The 20,000-nt window shown below is 39.1% G+C and overlaps 1 protein-coding gene across 1 annotated transcript in view; it reads left to right on the forward strand.

The window, feature by feature from the left end:
• Positions 1-20,000, forward strand: part of LOC145657535 (NACHT, LRR and PYD domains-containing protein 6-like) — a 34,322-nt gene that overhangs the window by 865 nt on the left and 13,457 nt on the right. The window contains exons 3-6 of the mRNA XM_081712892.1: positions 2,349-2,626; positions 4,269-4,310; positions 6,495-8,280; positions 14,160-14,330. Coding sequence (XP_081569018.1) covers positions 2,350-2,626; positions 4,269-4,310; positions 6,495-8,280; positions 14,160-14,330 — 2,276 coding nt within the window. The 5' untranslated portion in view covers position 2,349. The remainder of the gene's footprint in view (positions 1-2,348; positions 2,627-4,268; positions 4,311-6,494; positions 8,281-14,159; positions 14,331-20,000) is intronic.

The following is a 20,000-nucleotide window of genomic DNA, read 5'->3' on the forward strand; positions in this document are numbered from 1 at the left end:
TGTTTCCTATATATAGTTATGAGCTTTATATTGGTGGTAAGAACTTTTTCTTTTTCATTTAGAAATATGTGGACTAAGCGGTCAGGTGAAATTAGTGTGATAAAATTGTTCCCACCTATTACGGCTTAAATGACATGTGACGGCCCGAGTGCCGCAGGGCAAGGAGCAGGGCACATAGACCTCTCTCGACGGAGACACACATTTATTAATGTAAAAAAGAAAAGATAAACAACACACGTTAACGGCATTCACACGTAACATCCAGTACACCATGAACATCTACTGTGAACACACCTAACATTTAACATGAACAGGCATTTAAATACATAAATACTTACATAAACGAAACCAAGAACTGGGTGCAGGTGTGTGCTAAAAGGGGGCGTGGTTACAAACAAGTCAGCATGAACAGTTAACAGCGAGCCCACTGCACGCGGTGGGCCATACCACGTGATCAGAGGGAAGGGGAGCGTACCATGACAAGACGATTATCACCCAACCCCAAGTAGCAATATATCAATATATCAATATCTGTTCCAGTTGTTTATTCCCCCTTTCTTTCCTTTTTATTTACTGTATTAAATTAATCGTGTCTTGTAAGCTAACTCGAGATAAATGCCTGACTGAATCAAAACCTGAGATTGAGACAAAGAAACTATGAATATGCATGAACAGAGCTGATGAGCCAATCCTTCCATGCTGCCCCCGAGATCAGTAGTTAAAAATCAATTCTCAGTATCGGACAGTCTGTTCAAACTCTACAAGAAGTAACTTAAAGGCTGCACCTCTCATGAGAAGAATTATGTAATTTTAATAGTGTTTTATTTTATATGTTTGTCTTAGACCCAGTCTGCAAATCTATCTAAACTCATTTCATTTGCTCTTCACTACACCGTCAACTTAATCATTTTCTTTTTGTTGTTGGTAGAATTAGGATTTGTTCTGTTTGGCCAACCATAATTAGTTTTAATCTAGCCAACCTCCAGCCTTAGGTTTAAAACAGTCTACATCACCCGACTACAAACTTGTGTGCTTCCTGAAATACCTTTCCTAAATCTCAGGAACTCTGGCGAAGTTCAGGGCTGTCCAAAAGATTCGGCCCAGCCTATTTTGCCATCTCGGAAAAACTTGGGTGATGAGCTAGGGTCACTGACAGTGCAGAGAGAAATATGTGTGGTGTAAATTCATCCAGAATTCAGCCACTCCGAAGCTCTGCAAACTCTCCCTGAGCAGAGTGATTATCTGACCCTTGACTAACCTCGAAACACAAGATTATCTACTTTATTCACAGGGTAAGCTCTGGGTGCCAGCCATGAGCCATCATTCACATAAATAATTCTGTACAGATGTATTTTTCTCCCCTGTTAGCTCAGATAGTAACCTCAGGTCTAAGTTCCCATTAGGATTCCCCAGATAGGTGTTCTTCCCTTTCAGACATTTTTACTCAATTCTCGCTAATTAATTAATTTAGCCATAGTAGCCTCTTGCCTAGTTAGCTTTAACTAAGTTGTGTGTGTAGGTCTGGGTCACTTGATTACTCAATCCACTTTATTGGAAGTCATTCTTCTCTGCTCATCTCGTCACGGGACGCTCCCCCCCCACAAGTCACGTGGTACGGCCTGCCACGTGTTGGGGGTTCAATCTTGTTTGTAGCCACACCCCCGTGATGGCACGCACCTGTATGGGGTTTAACGTTGAGTGTTTGTCTGCCTATTTAAACCACCATCAGTGCCTTAGCGTAGGTCATTGTTTGTTAGCATAATGTTAGTATCCATGTTTGTGTAGCTCATGTTATTGTCTGTATAGCCTATGTTATCCTTAGCGTTAAGTGTATTTATGTTCACTGTTAATGTTATGTGTGAGTGCCACCCTTCTCTTAAATATTTAATGTCATTAAATGTACAAAAGTCGAGGGAGTCTGTGCGTCCTGTTCCACGCCCTGCGGCATTCGGGCAAATGTCACACATCTTATTTAAATTTTTTTCTTTTTTTCCGTTTTTTCTTTCTTCCCTCTTTCCCTTTTCATTTGTCCACAAGTCCGCTAAATATTTGTTTTATTCATTAATCAGTAAACTTCACATTTATTAATTAAGTTGGATATAATGGCAAGTATATTTGAAACAATGGCATTCGGTCCCTGCACAAAATATGAATTAATTTAATTTGGTAATTAATCGGTAATAAATGATAATCTTTTCCCTATGTTCACACCTCTCTACATCACCCACACAGCACACTTCACCCAACACACTCATATTCACTCCTCTGTCTATTCCTGCTCTGTGAACATAAACCATTGAACATGTTTGTGAACCTTCAGTAATCTGGAGTCTGTTGTCTGGATTCAGGATGGACAGCATTTCAAAACTACTGCTGGACATTCTAGAGGAGCTGAAGATAGAGGACCTGAAGAAGTTCCAGTGGCATCTGACCAACAGTGTAGAAGATGACAAACGCATCCCAAAGTCCCATCTCGAGAATACAGACAGACTTGACACTGTGGACAAGATGGTGCAGAAATATGACCCAGATGGAGCTGTGGAGATCACACTGGACATCCTGAAGAAGATGAACCTCAACCAACTGGCTGAGACCCTGAGAATCAAACACAGTGAAAATAAAGCAGGTGAAATCATGTTCACTTTTTAAACTCACTATTTCAGCATTTTATATGCTGATAGCATTTGGTTTTGTTTTGTTAGTGAACTCCATAGACAAAGAATGTAGTGGAAAACAATGCTTAGTTAATTTATACACACAGCACAGCCAGTGACAAGGTCAGGGAGGGAGGGAGACGTGAGCGGTGAGGTCAAGAGTCTTTATTGCCCTGTGTGCTGAGGTCAGGTGTTTTTATTACCCAGTGTGCTGAGGTCAAGAGTCTTTATTACCCTGTGTGCTAAGGTCAAGAGTCTTTATTGCCCTGTGTGGTGAGGTCAAGAGTCTTTATTACCCTGTGTGGTGAGGTCAAGAGTCTTTTCTACCCTGTGTGCTGAGGTTAAGTGTCTTTATTGCCCTGTGTGCTGAGGTTAAGAGTCTTTATTGCCCTGTGTGCTGAGCTCAGGTGTCTTTATTATCCTGTGTGCTGAGGTCAAGAGTCTTTATTACCCTGTGTGCTGAGGTCAAGTGTCTTTATTGCCCTGTGTGCTGAGGTCAGGTGTCTTTATTGCCCTGTGTGCTGAGGTCAGGTGTCTTTTTATTGACAGCACTGGGGTAGAAACTGTTCTTCAGCCTGACAGCACTGGGGTAGAAATCGTTTTTCATGTTATCCTAACACTTAGGCGCAAACACCAGATCATTGGGACACCAGATCATTGGGACTAAAACCTGTGCTATCCTGAACAACTTCACAAATGGCAAATACTAACCATGGAAGGCCTTCTGCAGTCAAGCTCTACGCAATAAGACTGTAGAAGAGACCACAATGGAACTTCTCCACACATCACCTCCAGCCAAATCATTATATACAATAACAGTGTTAGCAGGCACTGGAAGTGTTGGGCACACACCCACCACAACTGTCAGTTACACAGTCAGAAGAGAGGAGTGAAGGCACCTCAGTAAAGCCCATGTTGACACTCTCACCAACACTTGCTCTCCTGTAGCTGTTTGGTCAGGCAGACTTAACACTCCTTCTAAAAGACTGAGCAGCTCCAGTGTCTCTGAGGATGAAACGGGGACACCACACTCCTGACCAGAGAGAGATACAATTCCCTCTATAGGAAAAGGAATATAATGTTGCACTTGAACAGTTAGCTGGATGAGGACACCACACTCCTGACCAGAGAGAGATACAGTTCCTTCTGTAGAATCAGAGCCAAATGCCAATATGTAGAATATCTGGACAAACTTCACTTTTTGTTCTCTTTCATTAACAGTTTACATATTTATTTTATATATTCAAAAACCTAATTTTCTTTCATTAGTGATCTCAATTAATAAATTAATAAGTAGAATATGGCAAAACTCAAAATCATCTGGTATATTAATAAACATTGCAAACAAATAGGTTTGAATAACAAATGTTCTTTAACAACAATGAGAACAGTGCTGTCAATCTCAGTTTAAACATGGACAAATCACAAATGTAGTCCAATAATAAACAATGTGTTTTTTAACACAGACTATATAATTTATAAAATGTCAATTAAGAAATGTTCAATGTATTTTTAAACATAGCAGTCAACCAAAAATTGCACACAGGACTTACTCACCATTAATAAAGTAGGTTTTATATTTTCTGCTCTTTACTCTGATGTCTGTTCTCACAGGTGGAGACAAATGTGAAGAGTCGACTGCTAAGAGTCCAGCAGGTAAATTCAACCCAGACACACCTTCAGGCATGAATATATATTACTTTAAGCAACATGCTCAAGTAAGCAACAGAAGCAGTATCCTTGATTCTAATAAAGTCCTAGTCATGGTTCTAGAAGTCCTAGTCTGGTACTAGAAGATCTATTCTGGGTTCTACAAGATCTAGTCTAGAGTACAAAATCAATCTGTCACAGGAGTGACCTAGGAACAGCTGCCCAGTCAGTCTAGAGCTTCTCAATGTTCAGGGGCAAGAGAACCAAGGTGGAGAAGTAAGTGGCTGGGGGGGAGGTGGAAGGAGCGATATGTTAATGGTTTGGGGTGGGAGGAGCCACAGCAGTGGAGAGTTGGGGTGGGAGGAGCCACAGTAGCTGAGATGGGTCAAGGCTGAGCAACATCAGGATGTAGATGTACCTCGGCAGAAAGACAGGGCAGATTATTAGGCCTGATCAAATAGTAAAGTGTGTAAAATAGGGGTATATAACGTGCAAAGATGGCAGAACTAACTATGGCAGCACAGCTAAAAGGATCTAGATTGAAACACAGGCATGAGGCACATCCCTAGAACATCAGCACTCCACTGCTCTCAGTCAACAAACTAGAATGATGAGAGATGAAGTGACACAACATCCCAGTTTACCATAACTCTCAGTGCCCATGAACCCCAGATCTACACCTTTACTGAAGATGGGAAGTAGTTAATAAAATGTCTGAATATACAATACTCTCAAATATATACAGGAAGGTTATTCCATAGAGTGGGAGCTTTATAGGGAAAACCTCTGGGCCCTATGGTAGATTTATTTATTTTATGTACTAATAAACAGCCTGCACCTTTTGATCTAAGCATACGTAGTGGATTATAACAGACCAAGAATTCACTATGGTAGTGTAGGGCTCTTCATTTCTTTGTAGGTTATTTTATAATTAATACAGAATTTTACTGGTAGCCAATGCAGTGTAGTGTGATCAAACTTTCTAGTTCTAGTAAGAACTCTGGCTGCTGCATTGTGAACTAACTGGAGCTTGTTTATGCACTTAGTGGTACAACCAGATAGTAAGATGTTATAGTCATCCAATCTGGAAGTCAGAAACACATGGACTAGGTTTTTTTGCATCTTGTAATTATAATTGTAATTATGTTTCTAATCTAATTTCTAATTTCTAATTATACTATGTTTCTAATCTTTGCAATGTTCCTGAGGTGGAAAAAGGCTGTCCTAGAAATGTGATTTACATGAGCGAAGATCAGTTAGATCTACACCAGGAAAGGGCTAGTCTCCTAATCCAAACAGCATTTTAGAGCCTATCTAGAAAAATGTTATGATCTTCAGTATCAAATGTTGCACTGAGATGAAGCAATACAGTCAAAGAGACACAACTCTGGTCATAGACCAACAACTGGTCATTAACTACTTTAATCAGAGTGGTCTCTGTACTATGATGAGACCTAAACAGTTAGTGCACAAGTAAAGCACTGCACACACACTGTGATTATGAACTAATGCAAGTAGAACTGAGAGATAATCCAAAGAGATAAGACAAAGCAAAGTAGCAGAAACAAAGAACTAATATCCAGCTTGGTTCATTGAAGGACTCAATGAGCCATTACTGACTGTTCTACCTCTGAGCAATGCTAAAGACTTTGACTATCATTTGGGATCTTTTTGATGTCACCTTATTTGGTACTACTACTGATAGTTATTCTACTCTACACTAGTAAAACAAAATGAAGAGAAAACATAACATGAAGTTCAAGTTGAAAGTTAAAGTTCAAAGAGGTTTTACTGTCATTTCAGCTATATACAAGTACACAACAAAAACGAGACAATGTTCCTCCAGGATCATGGTGCAACACAAAAACAACAGTGCAACAGACAACATGCTACACAAGTGCAAACAGTCCAATATAGTGCAAAATGTCAATAAATAAACATTAAATAAACAATAATAAATACAGGACAGGACAAATACAAAATGAGTAGACAGTGCAATTATTTAGTACAGTACACAGTACTGGGCATATGTAGAGCGAGTTGTGCATAGCAATCAGTGACATGCTACCCTGAACATAGCAGTCACTGGTAGCAGTCATAAAGTTAACATTTTGAAATTACAATAAAACACTTTCAGACACAAGTTATAAGAATCATGCACATAACTTTTTTCTTCCCATTTTTTAACAGATGGAGGAAAAAGTGATTTCAGCAGGAGAATGAAAATGAAATATAAGCAAAAATTTGGGAACTTGTGTGAGGAGGCTCCAATAGAATGTGATCGTGTGCCTATAAAAGACACTTACACTGAAGTTTACATGATCAAAGGATGCACAGGAGGCGTGAACACAAAACACGAAGTGAGACAGGTAGAGGAATTTTACCCCAAAACAGAAGAAACACCAGTCACACTCAGTGACCTCTTCAAAGTGCAGTCTATTGAAAACAAGCAAGGTACTAAAGTCCTGACATTGGGAATAGCTGGAGTGGGAAAAACAGTCTCTGTGCACAAGTTCATTCTTGACTGGGCTGAAGAGAAGTGCAACCAGGACATAGATTTCATTATGTACTTCCCATTTCGAGAGCTGAACTTGATAAAGGATGAAAAGTACAGCCTCTCAAAACTACTTCTTTACTGCCATCAAGAACTCCATTCTGGAGATGAAAAGGAGATATTAAATGAAAAGCATCAGCTGCTTTTCATACTGGATGGACTGGATGAAAGTAGAATTCCTCTAGATCTTCATCAGAAGAAGGTATCTAATGTGAATGAAAAGACTACTCTTGATAAACTAATAACAAACCTCATAAATGGAGAACTGCTTCCTTCTGCTCTCCTCTGGATCACTTCACGACCTGCAGCAGTCAGTAAGATAAATGACCAATACTTTAACCTTGTTACAGAAATCCATGGATTCAATAACCCACAGAAGGAGGAGTACTTCAGGAAGAGAATCAGAGATGAAGATCAAGCCAGCAGAATTATATCACACATTAAGACTGCAAGAAGCCTTCATATCTTGTGTCACATACCTGTTGTCTGCAGGATCTCAGCCACCGTGTTTCAGAAAATGTTGAAGGAAGGTGTGGACATGAAAAATGCTCCAACAACTCTGACAGAAATGTACCTACATTTCCTGCTGTTTTTCACAGATCAAAAGACTAAGAAATACAACACAAAGCAAAGCACTAAAAATGCAGTTTCATCTGAGACAAAAAGAGAGGTGCTGGATATTGTGAAGCTTGGAAAGTTAGCCTTTCTTCAGCTGCAAAAAGGACAACTTTTGTTCTATGAGACAGATCTGGAAGAATGTGGTATTGATGTCTGTGAGGCTTTAGTGTACTCTGGAATTTGTACACAAATTTTTAAACAGGAAAGGAAGATCTACAGCTTTGTGCATTTAAGCTTCCAGGAGTTTCTTGCTGCTGTATTTGTGTTCCTAACATTCAGGGATGAAGGCAACCCACTCCTTAAAACCCCAAGGGAGAAAATAAAATGGAAGTTAAAACACAGACTGTGTGATCTGCTTGAGACAGCAGTAGATAAGGCCACAATGAGTGAAAATGGACACCTGGACCTTTTCCTTCGTTTCCTCCTCGGTCTCTCACTGGAGTCCAATCAGAGGCTCCTGAGGAGTTTACACCCAGAACTGGACATCAGAGAAGAGAGTTTAGAGCAGACTGTGAACTACATCAAGAAAACCATCAAGAGAACAAAATCCTTTGAAGAGACTATCAATCTATTCCACTGCTTGAGTGAACTGAAAGACAACTCTCTGATAAGTGAAATACAGACCTTCCTGAACTCAGGGGACCTCTCAACACAGACACTCTCATCTGCACAGTGTTCAGCTCTGGTGTTTGTGCTGCTGATGTCAGAGGAGATTCAAGAGAAATTTGAGCTGAAGAAATTCAGGTCATCAGATAAAGGACTGAAGGAATTACTTCCAGTGTTGAAAAATACCAGGCAAGCTCTGTAAGTATCTTTTGGATTAATCATTTTAATTTTTAAAGGTTTTTATTACTGAAGCTCCTTCTGTAACTAATCAAATTATGTGAATGTATTTCTCAGTCAGAGCAAACTGAACAATAGTTTTCATTTCCAGTGGTAAAAGGTTGTACTGTAAGTATATTTTGAATGGTAAACTTTGGGGAATGGCTTTTCTGACAGCACCAACATTAAAGAATAGATAAGCCTTTATCTTAAGAGCAGACCAGTGCATTCCAGAATGACTGCAATATCTTCTTACCAGTTGGAATGCAACACATGACTGTCATTCTGTAATTCAAATGTCCCACTGGTTTCTCTGGCAAACACTCAGAAAGCCACACTGAGTCAAGACACGGGAGTGTTCAGCAAGGAGCTCTGTATTTTTTTTTAACAGAGACAGAGAATATATATATACATTGTGTGTGTGTGTGTGTGTGTGTGTGTGTGTGTGTGTGTGTGTGTGTGTGCATGTATATCCAGTGATGGTTGGTGCTCTGTGTGCATGTATGTACAGCTGTAGTTGGTGCTCCGTGTGTGTGTGTGTGTGTGTGTGTGTATATATGTCCAGTGATGGTTGGTGCTCTGTATGTATGTATGTATGTCCAGTGACGGTTGGTGATCTATATGCACGTATGTCCAGTGATGGTTGGTGCTCTGTGTGTATGTATGTCTAGTGATGGTTGGTGCTCTATGTGCATGTATGTCCAGTGCTGATTGGTGCTCTGCGTGTGTGTGCATGTATGTCCAGTGATGGTTGTTGCTCTGTGTGTATGTATGTCCAGTGATGGTTGGTGCTCTATGTGCATGTATGTCCAGTGATGGTTGGTGCTCTGTGTGTATGTATGTCCAGTGATGGTTGGTGCTCTGTGTGTGAATGTATGTCCAGTGATGGTTGGTGCTCTGTGTGTGTATGTATGTCCAGTGATGGTTGGTGCTCTGTGTGTGTATGTATGTCCAGTGATGGTTGGTGCTCTGTATGTATGTATGTGTGTATGTATGTCCAGTGATGGGTGGTGCTCTGTCCTGTCTTAACCTCCTCCCCTTCCCCTGCACCCAGTGCAGTAACCCAGGGGTCTGTGGTTCTGATAGAGTAGCTGTGTGTAAACTGGCTGCTGCTTCTTTTTCAGCTTTCCTTTTTCAGGGAACATAGATGAGGGAACAACACTGTGTGTGTTGAAGTCACCACACTAGAGTGGGACAAGAAATTGAGCATGTACTTAAATTTACTGTAGGTTATGAGATCAAAGAATTTACGAGACAGGTGAGATGGGACAGGTGAGATGGAACAGGTGACTGGAGTTCTTCATTGTGAAAAAACTAAATGTATCAGAAAAGTAAACTCTAGTAACAGCCTAGCAGCACATGTAGCTTAAAGTGAAAACAAAAAACACTGCAAACAATACACCAGTGGTAAAAATCTTGAATTTATTTCACCAAGTACAAGTCTATTTATCATTCCAAACACCATGTAGTAGTAGAGTTTAGTATTTACATACCAAGTACAAGTCTATTTATCATTCCATTCACCATGTAGTATTAAAGTTTAGTATTTATTTACGCAGGACAAGTCTATTTATCAGTCCAAACATCATGTAGTAGTAAAATTTAGCCTGAAATGAGGTGAGGAATTGCTGAAGTACAAAGGAAATTATTACAAGATAAAGCATAAAGAAACACTAACCAGGAAGAGAATTATCAATGTAAAGAACCAGGCTAACCAAGATTGCAAAAGATAAGGCAATGAATAACACGAACCAAACATACCAAATGACCTGAACATCTACTAAGCAAAACACTGAACACAGCAGAGCAGCAGCAACAGACAGACAACACACAGCATGGCAGCAGTAACAGAGACACGGTACACAGCACACAACAGAGCAGCAGTAACAGAGAGACAGTACACAGCACACAACAGAGCAGCAGTAACAGAGAGACAGTACACAGCACACAACAGAGCAGCAGTAACAGAGAGACAGGACACAGCAGAGCAGCAGTAACAGAGAGACAGGACACAGCAGAGCAGCAGTAACAGAGAGACAACACACAGCAGCACACAACAGAGCAGCAGTAACAGAGAGACAGTACACAGCACACAGCAGAGCAGCAGTAACAGAGAGACAACACACAGCAGAGCAGCAGTAACAGAGAGACAGTACACAGCACACAGCAGACAGAAAGTTTGGTGGAGTTTCTGACCTACTGAAGGCCATAATCATCTGTTCCTCGTGTCTGTCATTACAAAAATCTTTAACCCTTTTCGCTGCCTCCCATCATCAATGTTAGTGGTTCAAACGGTTTCCACAGTAAGTGCTCCAATCCAACTGTTGCTTTTACAGGCATTTGGCTAGACAACAATAAATTAAACACTTCAGCCAACAGATTCTTTTCCAAATCCTTCTTACTCGTTCCCTTAAGTTAAGATGAGGAAATGCAGCCTCAGCTTCATCTAAATTATGACAGTCAGATGCTACAATTTAAGATTTATTGACTCTAGCCATTGCCAACACTCCACACCTGCAGAGTTTCTATATATTTTCTCAAGTCAAAAAAGTGTTCGTGTTTCCTGCCTCTCACTTAACAAATCGCTATCCATATGATTATTTTCTAATTTGCTTCTGTGAATTCCATAATTTATACATATGTTGACTTAACTGTAACTTATTTGAGTAAATTAAATTTATCACAAAATTCTATTAATCGCCACTCACATGTTATATTTCTTATCCTGTAATACTTTAATCCCACCTTCTCCTACTGCTACTATTTTAATGTGTTCGTAATATGTATGCTCTCTACTGCTGTAATTGTAACCGGTTTTACATACTGTACCTCCATCAGTTACTTTATTGTATTTATTACTAAAACCAGATCAATATATTTTGCATGTACACATTTTATAATTAGATGATATTAATCATGTTTAAACAGATCTGTCTGCGTATCCATTCACTTTCTTTAGTGATTAAAATGAGTGCCCTCCCCCCATACAACCATACCACAATAATCTTAATTATAACCTGAAAAAAACCTGTTATGCTGGTATGTTGTATAATTGTACATTATTGTTGGTAATCAATTAACTCGCTATAGCCACATCAAGACAAACACACTGCGCATTTTCTTTACTTCACTCATTGTGGCCACATGTAGACAAAAACAACTGGAACAAACAACATTTAACATTTATCTCTTCAGCACTTTTTCTCTGGAGCTCTCTTTATCTCTTTATTCACTGCACATTTGTCTTTACTTCATCATTTTTATTAAGCCGTTTTTTTTTCTCACCATTTTCCGTTTACAGAAAGATTTTTATGAAATTATTTTCATTTTCACCGGCTGGTTTTCTAACTAATACTCTTTTTTGCTATTTTTATATTTTATCAGTCTATTCTCACTCTATGGACACTCTCAGTCAATTCTCAGTCTGCACTTTTAAGACGCCCAAGACCTACTACAAAACTCTGTGGACAAGGTCTTAATACCACCTATGCAGAATGTTTCAAACAGGACTTCTGCTTAACTATAACGGTGCATGTGTGTGGATTCAGACCCTGGTCACAGAACAACGCAGCTCTGGGTCGTCTATCAGCTGGTGCTGATAACCCTACTGCTGACGGTGCGGGTCCATTTGAAGAGAATAGCCGGTCCCGTCTTTATTCTGAGCTTAATGTTACAAACGAGGCATAGTCCAGAATATGTCTAACAGTCACACACAACACATATTTTTATACAGTTTTCAGAAGTGATTATGTAATCGTCCCACCTTCTTTACATACTAGTGTTTGAAATTTCCAACACTATGTTCAAACATACATTATTCAATATATGCAAATTGGGATCCATCATTATGCAAGTTAAACGTGACACCATTATATCCCATTGGAAGATGTTTTTTAAACAAAGATGATCTCAACTCACACCACCAAACACCTGCAAGATGATGTGGCAGGTCAGTATCACTCTGCCCTTGTGGTAAGATAACGGAACTTGCTTAGCCACAGAACTCTCAAAGAGGCTTTCAAGTCTTTTAAAAACAGAGATCTTTTTCAACACTAATGAAGTTATTTCTCACTGGAACAATTCAGAGTAATCTGCCTTAGACTTGTACAGAAGCCTTGAAACCACCTGTATCAGAGCCTCAGTTCTGCACTCAGAGTCCCAAAAGGTCTCTGACCTTAAGATACCCCAGAAACATTATTCATGCTTTCAGACAGTCTTGCACCTATCTGCACCTGCTACAGAGAGCTTCAAAGCCTATTATAATTAGATCACAGATCACCTCATGAAAATACAGAATAACGATTGGCCTTTACCCAAAAACATTTTATTAACTTATTTTCGTATAACCAGAGCTCTGTAGTTTACATACTGAAGCTGAGAGTCTCCTGTAACCAGAGATATGTTTATCATTAATGATTAATGATAAAAGTAACTGTGAGAAGTGTAGATTATTCACTAATGATTAATCTGTACTTCTCATACATACATTTATCAGTAATGATTAATCTAAACATGCTGCACTCAACACAAGCAACAAATGACTGAAGTCATGGTGAAATACAAATACTAGATAGCTAGTAGACACTTAGCTTTGGTTAGTTGTCTGCATCAGCAAGTTTTGAATGGTCGAGTAGTCTCCTGTGACTTGTAGACATTGTTGATATCAGAATTGTATGCAGTTACAGAAAATGAATAAACAATAGGACAATAGTAAAGATTGGAATGCCTAAACTGTTAATCATGTGAAGGAATTTCAAAAACAGGAAATAGCATCACACAGGTGATGCCACCATCATGACAGCTCTTCCATCAAGTGGCACCATTCTATTTGAAGAGAAATACAGGGACTTCATTCATGACCTGTGTCTCATATTTTGTGCATGCGCACACACACACACACACACACACACACACACACACACACACACACACACACACACACACACACACACACACACACACACACACACATACATACACAATTAGTAATATCTTTTCATTATCATAAACTCCTTTTGTGTTGTCTGTAGATCCTCTGATTGAACTGCATTTTGTACTCTATGTATTTCTTTGCAGACTATCTGGCTGTAATCTCACTGAGGGGTCTTGCAAATCTCTCACATCAGTTCTACAAACAGAAAACACACTGAGAGAGCTGGAGATGAATAATAATTCTCTGCATTCTGTCCATTCCTCCATAATCACTACTACAGTGTTCATCCCACCATCATTACTACTGCAGTGTTCATACACTAATATTCACTTCTGCGGTGTTCATTCCTCCATAATCAATACTACAGTGTTTATTACTCCATAGTCACTACTGCAGTGTTTATTTCTCCATGATAAATACTACAGTGATTATTCCACCATAATCAATACTGTGGTGTTTATTCCTCCATAATCACTACTGCAGTGTTTATTCCTCCATAATCACTACTCTGCATGTCTTCCAACAATATTTTCTGTTTGTATATTAGTGTATTTGTATCTGTGAAACATTGAATGAGATCTGGGTTGTTCTGTTTCCTGTTATGGTGTTAGGGGTGGGATATTTTGATATTTGGACTCTGATTATGGTAACTGCCATTCACTGGCTTATGAACCAACCATCCATTATTTGGTCATCCGTCTTAGGTTGCTAATGTATATTATTTGTCATGTCTTTGTCCATTTTATCTTTGATGAAGACTCGGTAATGTTGAAATGTTAGTGTGTTTTGTAAAATTAAAAGGCTGAAAATGTATCAGTGTGTTCCAGACCGTTCAAGCTCTTCTTAAAATTTTTCTTAGCAGTTCAGATTTTTTAATTCCTCATCCTCTGACTGAACTACATTATTTACTGTATTTACTCTTTTACAGACTATCTGGCTGTGGTCTCACTGAAGAGTCTTGCAAATCTCTCACATCAGTTCTACAAACAGAAAACATACTGAGCGAGCTGGAGATAAATAATAATGACCTGCAGAATTCAGGAGTGGAGCAGCTCTGTGCTGGACTGAAGAGTTCACACTGTAAACTGGAGATTCTCAGGTGAGTTTCTGTTAATTTATTCTCAAATGGAACCATTATGGTGCACAATTTATCAAATGTGATTGTCCTCTTCTTTAAGGAAATTAAAAAAACTGCCTTGTAGTGCAACATTAACAGAGTTAAAATAAGGTACTGCGGGACAAAGATATATAGATCCAGACAAAAAATTTCTGGTGAAACTAGCTGCATTTCATTAAATGACCACACTATGGCCACAAAGAGTTACGTTTTACTGCATGATCAGGTTTACACAACTAGTAGTAAAAAATAAAGAAATAATAATAATAATAATAATAATAATAATAATAAGAAGAAGAAGAAGAAGAAGAAGAAGAAGAAGAATTATTATTATCATCTTTATTATTGTTATATTGTTATGTTGTTATTGTTATGCTGTTAGTTAGGCAGTATGGTGGCTTGGTGGTCAGTTCATTTGCCCAGCAGCCTTAGGGTCTTGGGTTTGAGTCCCTCCCTCAGTGAAGTTTCTGTCTGCACTTGGGTCTTGGGTTTAAGTCCATATTTGATGGTAGTTTCCCTGTTTCTCTCAGCACTAGGGTCTTGGATTCCAGTACTTATCTGTGTAGGTTTCCTTCAGGATCTCTGGTTTCCTTTCACAGTCCATAAACATGGAAGTTAGGTTGATTAGATATTCTAAATTGTCCCCTTTGAATGTATGTTTGTATAGTGATGGGTGGTGCTCTGTGTGTATATCCCCTGATGGTTGGTGTTCTTTGTGCATGTATGTTCAGTGATGGTTGGTGCATATATTGAATAATGTATGTTTGAACATAGTGGTGGAGATGTTGTGTGTGATTGTTAGATATTCTCTGGACTATGCCACATTTGTATGTAATGTAATAAATACTGGACCAGCTATTCTCTTCCATTAATTTTATTTTCTATGTAAAGTGTACTTCGTAAATTTACTAGAATGTGGGAAAAATCTAGGAACCACACTAGCTAGCTAATCAATGTTACCAAAACTAAGTCCAGGTGACTAGCAACCAGTGTTGGATCTCCACAGGAAATTCTAGTCAGACTGATTCATCTGACACTGTTCATCTCAAAATGTTTCACTCGACTTATAAATGTGTAACTTTCTACATATTTTGTGTATATGGTCTGCAGTCCTCTCAGAAATCAGTTTATTAGCTCCAGCTTTCTCTAGCTAGCTACATATGAACATTACAGGGAAGTAACCGTTCACTAACTCTGCTCTCACTGGCAAGATTTTTTTGTAGAAAGTGCCCAAGTTAACTAGATATATTTTTTTTCTGTCAGATTTTGTGTCAATTTCTTGTCCACTTGGATTGTTCATTGTTCTTATGTCTCTCTTCAAAATTAATCTGGAAGCATATGTTCCTCAATGACAGTATTTAAACATAATATTTATTAATGATTTATTCAAACTGATTTCATTTTTGTACATCCTCACTGCAAATTTGGTCTTAAATTACATTGGAAGTTGCATTAAAAAGTCTTACATCTGAATTGGGGATGCCTGAAGACACCCTATCATATCATGCTCTATGTGTGTGTGGGGGGGTGTATTTGTGTTCACATCCGATATTTTGTGTCAGGTAGATCGAAAGGTTGATTAATTTTCTGAGAATTTGATTTGCTTATTAAAATAATTGGAATCCAGTTCCCCATAAACATTAGTATAACTGTCTGTGATTCTAGTTATTTGTTAGCTTTAGTTTAGCTAAATAAATGTTTAGATAAATGTCTTGGGTAAATGGTAAATCACTTCAATTAAACCTTCTAGAAGATTATGTGGATAATAACATAGTAATCAGGGATTGGCTAATGTTGATTCCTTCATATGTATTTGAATCCATTTGATCCAGAATAAGGAGGATGTTGTTAATAGTAGTGCTAGCTAATGAGATACCTACAGTCTAATAGTATATAGACCAGTATATATATATATATATATATATATATATATATATATATATATATATATATATATATATATATATATATATATATATAGTTTCACATTCAGTGAGAAAGTGCAGAACACTTCATCCTTCCTAACACACTGACCTGTTTGTCCGTGTTCCATAGATACTTAAAGTTGGGGTGGACCATCTCAAATTTTGTAAAGTATATTTGATGTATTTGGTTGATTGTTTCTACAGTGTCTTTGTTGCACTGATGTCTTATATTGGCTGGTCTGGACCACCAGGCCATGTTAACTGAGTCTGGACTTTGTCAACATGGTTCTGTGTTTAATATCAGTCAATTTGAGCAGGTTATCTGCTACAGTATTCTGTTTCATAGACAGTTAATGCTGCATTTTACTTTGTACTTGTATTTGTGTGTTCCAGTGGGTCATGTAGATTTGTTTTTGAAGTAATTTGGCTTGATCTGATTGTTTGTATTTCAGTGATTTTTCTAATTTCAGAGGAATTATGAATTTTGATAGTTCTGATTTCTACCAGATAGTGATTCCACCTGAATCTCTCCCTCTTTTAATGTCAGGGAGTGTAACAGCAGGGAGGAGGATTTCCTTGTAGTTTAAAGGACAGTGAGTCACCGAATCAGATTTACATCAGATTTACATCAGGTTTCATGGACATTTATAATGTCTTTATCTTTTGTGTTATTTGTGAATTCAGTGTTTATACTTTTGTACCCAAACAGGGATGATTTTATACCTTGAATGTTCCATAGAAAGACAGATAATGGTTTCATTATTTAAATGAAGTATGAAAGGAAAAACACAAATACAAATAGATTTAAAGTGAGATAAACCTGTAAAAGTGAAGGATTATGTTGTTATTATATGTACAAATATGTACAATTCATGTATATAAACACATATTAAGATGGTGTAATGACTAACCTATAAACAGTGATATTTATTTATTTCTCTTTTTATTTATTAATTCATTTATCTATTTATCTATTTCTTCATTAATGAATTGTGACCTTGACATATGAGGTTGAGCATCTGTTTGATCTCTCCATCTCTGTAGTGTTTGTGGAGGGTGGAGTTTGTACTACAGAGGTGTAGGTCTGCTGTTTGGGCTGTGTTTTGGGGGTGGGTGTTGATGGCAGGTGTACTTTACTGTGGATGGCTTGTTGGGCAGCTGGCAGAGATGCTCACAGTGTCCTTGTGCAGGAGGACGTGGTCATGAAGGCTGTGGATGCTGAGGCTGGAGTGGTGTGTCAGGTGCACATTAGCCAACAGTGCACATCCACAAGAGATCTCTGCATTTATCTTGTGGATTGTAGCTGGCTGGAAGTCTCTACTGGGCAGGATGGTAGAGATGGTGATTTTGGCAGAGGGGAAGGTCTCTGTGGAGGTCTGTGCTACTCTTCTTACACACTCTGCTACTCTCTTGCTTTGCCCTCAAGTCATTCTGGATAATGAGGTAGCTTGAATTACCTGAGATGGCATGTGTAAGAAGCTGGAGGGCATTGAGAGAGAGAGAGAGAGAGAGAGAGAGAGAGAGAGAGAGAGAGAGAGAGAGAGAGAGAGAGAGAGAGAGAGAGAGAGAGAGAGAGAGAGAGAGAGAGAGAGAGAGAGAGAGAGAGAGGCAGAAAGATCTATTTTGTGTGTGTGTGTGAGAGAGAAACAAAAGTATTGTGTGTGTGTGTGTGTGTGTGTGAGAGAGAGAGAGCGAGAGAGAGAGTGTGTGAGAGAGACAGAACTATTATCTGTGTGTGTCTGTGTGTGTGTATGAGAGAGAGAGAAAGACAGACAGATCTATTATTTGTGTGTGTGTGTGTGAGTGTGTGAGACAGAACTATTATCTGTGTGTGTGTGTGTGTGTGTGTGTGTGTGTGTGTGTGTGTGTGTGTGTGTGTGTGTGTGAAATAGAGAGAGAGACAGACAGAACTATTATGTGTGTGTGTGTGTCTGTGAGAGACAGAGAGAAAGGGAGAGAGACAGAACTAGTGTGTGTGTGTATGTGTGTAAAAGAGAGATTGAGAGAGAGAGACAGACAGATCTATTATTTGTGAGTGTGAGAGAGACAGAAGTAGTGTGTGTGTGAGAGAGGGAGAGAGAGAGAGAGAGAGAGAGAGAGAGAGAGAGAGACCTTATCCTTGTGTGTGTGTGAGAGAGTCAGAACTATTATCTGTGTGTTTGTGTGTCTGAAATAAAAAGAGAGACAGAGAGAGAGAGAGAGCGAGAGAGAGAGACAGATCTATTATTTGTGTGTGTAAGAGAGACAGAACTATTGTCTGTGTGTGTGTGTGTGAGAGAGAGAGACAGAAGTTGTTATATGTCTCTGTGTGTGTGTGTGTGTGTGAGAGAGAGACAGAAGTTGTTATATGTCTGTGTGTGTGTGTGTGTGTGTGTGTGTGTGTGTGTGAAATAGAGAGAGAGACAGACAGAACTATTATGTGTGTGTGTGTGTGTGTGTGTGTGTGTGGAATAGAGAGACAGACAGAACTATTATGTATGTGTGTGTGTCTGTGAGAGACAGAGAGAAAGGGAGAGAGACAGAACTAGTGTGTGTGTGTATGTGTGTAAAAGAGAGATTGAGAGAGAGAGACAGACAGATCTATTATTTGTGAGTGTGAGAGAGACAGAAGTAGTGTGTGTGTGAGAGAGGGAGAGAGAGAGAGAGAGAGACCTTATCCTTGTGTGTGTGTGAGAGAGTCAGAACTATTATCTGTGTGTTTGTGTGTCTGAAATAAAAAGAGAGACAGAGAGAGAGAGAGAGCGAGAGAGAGAGACAGATCTATTATTTGTGTGTGTAAGAGAGACAGAACTATTGTCTGTGTGTGTGTGTGTGTGAGAGAGAGACAGAAGTTGTTATATGTCTCTGTGTGTGTGTGTGTGTGTGAGAGAGAGACAGAAGTTGTTATATGTGTGTGTGTGTGTGTGTGTGTGTGTGTGTGTGTGTGTGTGTGTGTGTGTGTGTGTGTGTGAGTGAAAGAGAGTGAGGAAGAGCTAGAGCAGCCTGACTGACTGGGGTCAGCCTCTCACACACCTAACTGACTGATGGGGTCTGCCTCACACACACCTGACTGATTGACTGAATGGTTCTACCTCACACACACCTGACTGACTGTTGGGGTCTGCCTCACACACACCTGACTGACTGATGGGGTCTGAGTCACACACACCTGACTGACTGATGAGGTCTGCCTCACACACACCTGACTGACTGATGGGGTCCCTGACTCAGCTATTAAGCCTCCAGGATTCTTGGTGCACCACGCAGACAGAACGCAGGACCTCTCTGGGAAAAGCAAAGGCAGAGGAGAATGTTTCATGATCAGTGAATCAGTGTGAGCACAGGAATGTAAACACTAGTAAAAGATTCTGCTCTCTGCATTCTATCCATTCTTCCATAATCACTACTGCAGTGTTCATCCCACCATCATTATTACTGCAGTGTTCATACACTAATATTCACTACTGCAATGATCATTCCTCCATAATCAATACTACAGTGTTCATTACTCCATAGTCACTACTGCAGTGCTTATTTCTACATAATCACTCCTGCAGTGTTTATTTATCCATAATAAATACTACAGTGTTTATTCCTCCATAATCAATACTGCAGTGTTTATTCCTCCATAATCACTACTGCAGTGTTTATTCCTCCATAATCACTACTGCAGTGTTTATTCCTCCATAATCACTACTCTGCATGTCTTCCAACAATATTTTCTATTTGTATATTAGTGTATTTGTAT

The sequence above is a fragment of the Electrophorus electricus genome, chromosome 1 (genome assembly GCF_041902795.1).
Source record: "Electrophorus electricus isolate QZ-2024a chromosome 1, ASM4190279v1, whole genome shotgun sequence".
Classification (NCBI taxonomy): domain Eukaryota; kingdom Metazoa; phylum Chordata; class Actinopteri; order Gymnotiformes; family Gymnotidae; genus Electrophorus; species Electrophorus electricus.